The 9,451-nt window shown below is 40.2% G+C and overlaps 1 protein-coding gene across 1 annotated transcript in view; it reads right to left on the reverse strand.

Annotated features, from left to right (window-relative positions):
* The window catches only part of kynu (kynureninase), a gene marked incomplete at its 5' end in the record, with an annotated part of 20,506 nt that extends 11,375 nt beyond the window's left edge, over window positions 1-9,131 (reverse strand). Inside the window, 5 exons of the mRNA XM_079495314.1 lie at window positions 993-1,064; window positions 3,544-3,605; window positions 6,248-6,330; window positions 7,582-7,702; window positions 8,954-9,131. Coding sequence (XP_079351440.1) covers window positions 993-1,064; window positions 3,544-3,605; window positions 6,248-6,330; window positions 7,582-7,702; window positions 8,954-9,131 — 516 coding nt within the window. The remainder of the gene's footprint in view (window positions 1-992; window positions 1,065-3,543; window positions 3,606-6,247; window positions 6,331-7,581; window positions 7,703-8,953) is intronic.
* Window positions 9,132-9,451: the final 320 nt, after the last annotated feature.

The following is a 9,451-nucleotide window of genomic DNA, read 5'->3' on the forward strand; positions in this document are numbered from 1 at the left end:
CGAAAGCGCTTCTTACCTGGCCCATAATTGTAATATGACATTGCACACGCCCCCACGTCTTAAAAACTGTAAAATTATATGTAATTAGATATATGCTATATGCTATATAAATAATGCTGATCATTTTTTCAAATCAATAAATAGTTTGGAGACAAAATACACAATCTGACTTGATTTGTACCACGTAGTTCCTAGAGTTTAACATGCTACTGTACATGTTCGAATCTGGCCCCCGTAAAAATCTGAATACCCCCCCACCGCCCACCCCTTTTTCCCCTCACTGTATATGTTTCTTTTCCCTTTTTACCTCCTTTATGATGAATTCCTGTTCTGTTCTTTGACTATATAGAAGTGTCTATTTGTACGTGTCTAAATGTTTTGATGAATTGAACATGGTGGACCCTCTTGTAAACAAGTGTAATGCTTAATTGGGTCGTCCACTCACAGTTAACAGTCTTTGTATTGAGTTTGTGCTTGAAATGTACTGTAATTCTGCAAACTGTTAATAAATATTTCAATCAATCAAACTAATACACGATGATTGATGAAGTGTGTCAATATGTTAAACCATAATTGCACTTTGACCTTTATTTATTTATATTCAAGGTATTGTATTCCGATCAATTTTTTTTTATTTTATCTTTCTCTGCATGCCCTATGTAGCACACTTTGAAATGTGCTATACATGCAAGTTATACCACCATCATTAATTGTATAGGTCCAGTATACAAGATGTCCATTTACAACAATATACTTCATATTCATTGACCTCGCTAGCTTGCTGTTCACCCCTTTTTTTTTCTTTGGAAACATATCAGCTGTTTTTTTCTTTTTATTAATGAGACATTTTATTTTATTTTGGAAACAGAAAAAAGGGATATCGCGACTCATAAACAAATGTTCAAACTCACATTGTGAGGTTGTAGATCAGCCATTTTCACAGAATGCCTATTATGAGGTTCGAGTGGTTAACTGATGGCTGGATTACTCACGTGGTCCGACGGGAACGCCTTGTCCTCCAGGAGGATTTTGTAGCGTTTTTCTGTAGGTTTATAAAAGGAAAGCTACAAGGGAATCATTTGGCATCTTAGTTAAAGAAGTACTTTCAATTCAAAATATATTTATATTATATCTTTTCTCCTATCCATTACTCACCCTGTGAAGCCTTGACTTCAGGTCGAATTTTAGTTTTTGTCACACATTCCTTAATTTCCTTTACGTGGATGAAGAATCCAAAAACGAAAAGATAAATACTTGGTGAATATAGTATATCAGTTCTTTTATTTATTCCAGAGTAATGTAGTAAGAGAGTGGTGACACGCTTTGATCTCGCCACAAAGCGGGTGCCTATGGGCAATAGTTCCAAACATTGCTCCTATGGCTGGAACTATTCCATTGAGAAATGAGCACTTCCGCATTCCATTGTTACAATGAGAGTCAACAGGAGTGTCATTACTCTCTTTTATACTACTCTGATTTATTCCAACCCAGCTCTCAGAACAACCCTACTGTCTTGTATCCAACCATATCCTCATGACGTCACATATTCAAGGGGTGAGTAATTGATAGGGAAGAATGAATACATTACATCTTTTGGGTGGTGAAATACTCCTTTAAAAAAAAGGGACATTTAGCTGATTTTCAACCTAAATTAAATTGTGCTGATGTGAGGTACCAAAGTATAGTTGCACCGCTCAGTTCGCACGGGTGCGATGTTTAGCTAACTGTGGAAGTGTGTGCCTGATTGGGTGGGTAGAGGGGTCTCCTGGGAATTAGATGTGTCACTCTTATGTGTCAAAGAGTCCCTGGACAAGGCGATAGCGACTTTAAGCAACGACGGATACGGCAGTCGGCCACCGTCAACCGGAAATGGATCAGTGCTCGATACATAAACCTGCTCTCCGTCGCAGCAATTTCTACTACGGGAGAACCTACACTTACACGTAGTGTCTACAACCCCATGTCATAACCATGTTTATTGAAATTATAGCTGTCATATATTTACACCGATTGCTCCATCACCTCTCTTATGCTGTGTAATGTGTTGGCATGCTCTGAATGAAGAAATAACACTAATACCATATGTCATATTAACCATGTTTATTAAAACAGTTTTAGAATAACACAGATTGCTCCAGCACCTTCCTCTTTCCACTGCTGATCATGTCCAGCGCATGTAAGAATTAAGCAATATCGGCAAGTTAGCTGACGCGCGACGGAGGCTGTTTGCTTAACGATTTTGACAGCTACGGCGTGGGCGTCATAGCCGCCGTACTTCCGCGTAGCGGAGCCGTCCTGAAAACAGTCGTTGCTTAAAGTCCCTATTTAAACCCTAAATGTAGCTTTTAGCGTAGGTTTAATAAGGAAGATCTTAACCAACGCTTTCATTCGGCCTTTCAGCACTATCATGGCTCATCATTATCTGTTCTCAAATCCTAGCACTTTGCAGCAGCCAATCAGGTGATTTGACTCCGCCTTTAAATATCTCTGCCTCTGACACTTTGCCTTCTCTTTTCAGTCTGCAACAAGCAACCCACCTCCATCCCCAACTCCACCTTGTCATCTAGTGTTGAGAAGGAAGGAGGTTCATCTGCTCAGCTGCCACCACCAGCGTCTAGACTTCAATGCTCCAATGGGGGGGTTCTCCCTATTAAAATCTAATCTTATTCAACAAATGCAATTGGAGTCTAATCGCCAAAATAATGCTCTGCCATAATTTTGCCTTTGCTAAACTGCTGCCAAAATCTTTCCAATAAACATTCGCTCATTCCATATTGGTGTGTTCTCTCCTTTTATTGAACTGCTCCCCGGGTGCCGTATTAATGGCAGCCACTGCAACTAATAGTTAGGATGGGCAAACACAGCGGAAGGATTTCACTGTCTTATGTGCAAATGTACTGTGACAAATAACCCCAAAACTACTAAAGGAAGGGTGACTATTACTATTACTATTACTTGCCGAGAAATACACAGGTTCGAAATCAGCAAAATTTCCCTTTAAGGAATAAAACATGAAAAGCCAAGCTACCTATATTAATTGTAATTATATCAATCACAAGTGCCTTAAAACATTCATAGCTGGGGTTCAACCGAAAATACTTTTTGACCGCCTACTGACTACAGCAGGGGTTCTCAACCCGTGGGTCGCGACCCCTCGCGGGGTCCCCAAATTATTTTGGGGGGTCCCCAAATTATTAAAAAAAAAGAAAAGAAAAAGGGTTTTTTTTCCCTCTTTTTTTGCAACTGAATGGCTGGAAAATGGAAATGAAGCGTTTACATAGTACACTTAGTACATGCCTAAACTTTCCTTAATGATTATATCTGGTTTCAGTATTAATTTATGATATATTTTCTCAATTATTAAGGTTATTTTTGCAGTCAGTTTGTATTGGCGGTGGGGAGGGGGGCGGGCGGGGGTCGCGAGACATGGCCAAAGCATTTCCCGGGGTCCCCGGCCAAAAAGGTTGAGAACCCCTGGACTACAGGAACATGACATTTACTGAATCTACTCCCTATGTGGGTTTGATTTGATCAAAATCTTACTAGTAGGAGGTGTAGATTAACTGTCAAACCATTCATCAACGCCACCTCTTCAGCTTTAGCCCCTGTAATGGAGACAGAGAGAGAGAGAAAGAGAGAGACACAGACAGACATACCAATTCAGTTATTTTCTTTCGTGTCATGCTGTCATCACGTCAGCACACTCTCTCTCAAAATTCCACAACCACTTGTAACTGTTCGACAACTCCAACTATAACCTACTGCAGTAGCAATTATTACACAATTGTCTGATCACAATTATTGTAAAATAATCACAACAATTTAGCATAATCCTCAATCATTTCCATTAATCTGCATAAATTGATCTGTTCTACAAGCTCAGAACACGTCACATCAGCCATTTTCACTTTTTAGAAATGTTGCATTGAACATATAAGATTATTAAATATATATATATCTGTTTTGACTATAGTAGATTTTCTTATATTATTTGTACCGGTCATTGTCAATAATTTCTAAGTATATTTAAATCATTTGTTATACCGGTATCTGCCCTGTGCAATTTTTACTTACAAAGCCTGAAAGGCACACAGAAATGTTATGTTTCTATTCCAGTGTTCAATGTCAAAAACACTGATATCAATGATATCGTTCATCGTAAGTATGTGAATGATAATTAATTGTAAAAGTAAAATGACACGGTTGTGAGAGCCCTACGCATGCCTGCGTTGAAATGGAGCGAAATGCTGAGAATTATTCTGTTGCACTTTGGACTCTACAAAACACACCGGGATGCAAGAGTTCAACGACCTAAGGAAGCTGCCTAACTCAAAACATCTATAAAGTAAGTAATAAGTATGCTGCATATCTGTGTCACTGCCCTTCACATAGCCTGAGAACCATTCATGCATTCCACTTCACACTTGGTGTATGGACTGTGAAAAGACCCCTTTTCCCCCTCACTGTATATGTTTCTTTTCCCTTTTTACCTCCTTTATGATGAATTCCTGTTCTGTTCTTTGACTATATAAAAGTGTCTATTTGTACGTCTCTAAATGTTTTGATGAATTGAACAAGGTGGACCCTCTTGTAAACAAGTGTAATGCTTAATTGGGTTGTCCACTCACAGTTAACAGTCTTTGTATTGAGTTTGTGCTTGAAATGTACTGTAATTCTGCAAACTGTTAATAAATATTTCAATCAATCAATCAAGGAAGTGCAGTGTCGAGTGTGAAGTCCATCAGAGAAGCGGTTCACCAGTACCGATTAGCGAACAGCAGGCAAGCAACAAATGGGCATGGCACTATAGTAATAGTAACACTGAAGATACTGCACTAAAACATGAGCACTAGACAGTTCAACATCTGTTTATCATATTATCCTGGCCTACAGTTCAGAAGAGTGCACTTCTGGTCAGAGGTGTCCTGATTTGATCTCCCGGACTGGCAAATAACCTCTCTCTCAACACAGCTGAAGTGCCCTTGAGCGAGGCAATGAACCACCAACTGCTCCAGTGGAGCTGCTCAGTGGCCAACAGTATAGAACTGGTTGTACTGGTCAGCTCCCAGAATTGAAGTGAATCCCAGTACAACAGTAGCCAATAGAACTGTGGTTGGGGATGCACACGCAGATTAGACACACCAACGGACCGACATGCGGAAACAACGGTCGGACATGCGGTCGAACATGCGCTGCTCCCGTGCTTGAGGTTAGAGTTTGAGGTAGGTTGTCGGTCTAATGACAGTCGGACCAAAAGCCTGTACCCCTGTGGTTGTACTGGTCAGCTCCCAGGTGTGTGCTTGTGAACCAGGGCTGAAAAAGAGCATTCATGTTCAGAAAACCGGTTTTATGTTAAGATGTAGTCGTACTAATAATAGTAATAGTGACAAAGACAAAAAAGAAATCTGAGGTCTTTATTCCTAAAGGTCAGAGTTCACATGCTGAAAATCACAGGGCCTGAAACCCAGCACATGCTATAAAAAGCTGGGTGGTCGCTTTCCCTCAAAAACCCAACTCGACCCCAGTAGACGAGACTGTGCTGGTCAGCACAGGAGAAGACCGTGGTTGTACTGGTCAGCTCCCAGTGACCAACAGAAGACTGGGTGGTTGTACTGGTCAGCTCCCAGTGACCAACAGAAGACTGTGGTTGTACTGGTCAGCTCCCAGTGACCAACAGAAGACTGGGTGGTTGTACTGGTCAGCTCCCAGTGACCAACAGAAGACTGTGGTTGTACTGGTCAGCTCCCAGTGACCAACAGAAGACTGGGTGGTTGTACTGGTCAGCTCCCAGTGACCAACAGAAGACTGTGGTTGTACTGGGCACCTCCAAGTGACCAACAGAAGACTGTGGTTGCACTGGGCAGCTCCAAGTGACCAACAGAAGACTGTGGTTGCACTGGGCAGCTCCAAGTGACCAACAGAAGACTGTGGTTGTACTGGGCACCTCCAAGTGACCAACAGAAGACTGTGGTTGTACTGGGCAGCTCCAAGTGACCAACAGGAGACTGTGGTTGTACTGGGCACCTCCCCAGTGACCAACATAAGACTGTTATTGTTGTACTGGTCAGCTCCCAGTCTGTACAGTTCATAGCATATACTATGTAGGACAGTAGTGGAAAAACAGCATCCGCATCAGCAGTACATTTCTTTTCAGGCTGCTCAAAACAATCTTCACAAGGATGATGTAATCATAACGTTCACCCATATCAATTGTAGATTAAGGGGGATAAAAAGAGCTTGTTCTCACCAACAACATTGGCCATGAGTTCCTCTATGTTGTTCTCTGCCCAGGCCCACGGCCGAGAGCCCTGAACGTGACCATGGCAACCCCTGTAAATATGACAACAATAATGAGTATGGACACCTCTGTAAATATGACAACAATAATGAGCATGGACAGCTCTGTAAATATGACAACAATATGAGCATGCCATGAACACGCCTGGACATATACAACAACATAATCAGAAACGAAAATCATCATCACAGTAGACAGCACAATAATTGCATTGTATGTAGTCATAGCACTTCATAGTACATATGTATAGCATAGTATATGTATAGTTTATATGTATGGTGTCATTATATAGATATGTTCTAGATACGTTCTTAGCTTACGCATGTTTCATGATAAATGCATTTTATATATGTGATGTATTCCCATGCTTTTTTGTTCTTGCCTAATGTAAATCGCTCTGGATTAAGAGCGTCTGCTAAATGCCTAAATTGTAAATTGTACAGTACGTCATAGTCTATATAGGGCTGAGCAATATTGACAAATTCAAATATATTATCAAATATCTTTTGACCAAATACCTCATCATCAAAATTGTGGTGCTAAAATGTTGTTATGATACTGTTTGTCTACGGGCTCACAACATATCCTCTTGTGACGTGTTGTGAGCTTGTAGATATATGATATTGATATATTTCCCAGCCCTTCTTCAGCACCCTTATATGATATTCATATTAGTATATAATAATTAGAATAGAATAGATCTTTATTGTCATTGTAACAAGTACAACGAAAGAAGACTAGTAAATCCCACATTCCCCAGCTAAATGATTGATAGTTAAAGGAGAATTCCATACTAGAAGGCTTTCTTACCTTTATTTGTAGTTGTTACGTCCCCACCAAAGAGGTCCAGGTGTTTTTTGTGCAAAAACTCCTTATTGCCTATTACCCCTATAAGCCCTCAATGAATTGCATTGAATGGGAATTGAATGGGGCTATGGGGTGTTGTGCTAATTCGCTTATTTCCATCAAAATAAGTAGTAAAGTGTGCCGCTTGGGATATTATTTACATTATGAAGAGAGGATATATATACAAAAAGATAATAATTTTGAGCGATGGAAATAAGCGAATTAGCACAACACCCCATAGCCCCATTCAATTCAATGCAATTCATTTAGGGCTTATGGTAGGGGAAATAGCCAATAAGGAGCTTTTGCACAAAATAACACCTGGACCTCTTTGGTGGGGACGTAACAACTACAAAGAAAGGTAAGAAAGCCTTTTAGTATGGAATTCTCCTTTAAACTTTGCCATTATCTCTACACATACAATTAACATAGCATACGTTTTGGCCCATTTCTCCAGCTCTTCATCCAGGTATCCCTTGGCCTTTTTGGGCTGAAGTCCCAACGAGTTTCCCACAAAATAGATGCATTCTTCAGTGCCGTCGACAAGAGAGAGATCAGCTGTACAGACAAGAGACAGTACGAGGGGTTTGTAAAAAACTAAAAATATGTTTTCAGGAATGACAACGTATACAGCATCTATACAGCATGTTCTTTGTGAATATTGGATTTATAGATCCCCAAATACACAACCGGGCAAGATTTGTATTCAAAATAGACCAGTGCTTCTCAACCTCTTTAATGTGAAGGGCCACCAATTTCATATGCAATTTGGCACTTTGATTAATTTGTATTTCCTAATTTATATTTTAAACCTCTAGGACCTAAATCTAAGAGCTTGTAGGTCTGCTATTTTTCAAAAATCGAAGAACGACTGACATAGAAAATAGCTTTTTCAGAAAACTGATGTAGAAGATTTTTTTAGAATCTGATCTCAAGTCAGAATGGTTTAAAGGGATAGTTCAGATTTTTTAAACTTAAGTTGTATGAAATACTTGCCATTAATATAGTGGTTGCAACTGTATTAATTGATTGCCCGAGTCCTGTGGTGGGAGTTCTGCTCTGGTTTTGGTGAAATATCAAGTAGTTCCGGTCATTTTGTGGGGGGCACTGGGGGCCACGCAGTAAAAGTAAATGAATCCACAAAACTAACGTAATTTGTATTGTTGACCTATTTCTAAAATATTAGTGCAACTTCCGTTCTTTTTTTACCCCTCTATCACACAGAACTATGTTTTTTGTGTCCATATCACTACGCCCAAAAAATAGTTCCATGTGATAGAGGGGTCAAAGTTGAACGAAAGTCGCGCTAATATTTTAGAAATAGGTCAACAATACAAATTACGTTCGTTTTGTGGATTCATTTACTTTTACTGCGTGGCCCCAGTGCCCCCCACAAAATGACCGGAACTACTTAATATTGACCAAAACCAGAGCAGAACTCCCACCATGGGACTCGGGCAATCAATTAATACAGTTGCAACCACTATATTAATGGCAAATATTTCATACAACTTAAGTTCAAAAAATCTGAACTATCCCTTTAAGAACCAGAACCACTGACTGACCTGCTGTATATTATAGTTAGTGTGTATTAATGTTTGATTGATTGATTGATTGATTGATTGAAATATTTATTAACAGTTTGCAGAATTACAGTACATTTCAAGCACAAACTCAATACAAAGGCTGTTAACTGTGAGTGGATGACCCAATTAAGCATTACACTTGTTTACAGGGTCCACCATGTTCAATTCATCAAAACATTTAGAGACGTACAAATAGACACTTCTATATATAATGTTAACTCACATGGAGGCAGGTCTGCGACTTTGGGCATCAGGAACTCTTCCCTCAGGTGTTTCAGCTCGTCCTGTCGGTCCAGATAGTGGGCCACCTCCACCGAGGTGGTCCTGCAGCCCAGCCTGGACGCCACCAGCTCCAATGTCTCCCTGGGAGACCCAGCGGAACCCAGCACAGCAGAACTCATCTGGACCTTGGACTGAAGTGGCTGGCACACACACACACACACACACACACACACACACACACACACACACACACACACAACAATGACTTAATGTCCTCCTACTACTATTAGGAAGGAAAGCCTCAGTTCAGTCCTGAATTATAGACTGCCAAGTAAGTGGCAATGTTATATTTTACAATGTTATACAAACTATAAGGCGACGGGCTATGTGTGCAGTTTTGTCAATGAACGGACTGCACCAATTGCCTTACGGGGGTGGTAATGCTCTTTAACCCTGTCACTGAGTGATCTGTACAAATATTCTTTGGCTAATCATTAGA

This window comes from Electrona antarctica (assembly GCF_951216825.1).
Source record: "Electrona antarctica genome assembly, chromosome: 24".
Lineage (NCBI taxonomy): Eukaryota > Metazoa > Chordata > Actinopteri > Myctophiformes > Myctophidae > Electrona > Electrona antarctica.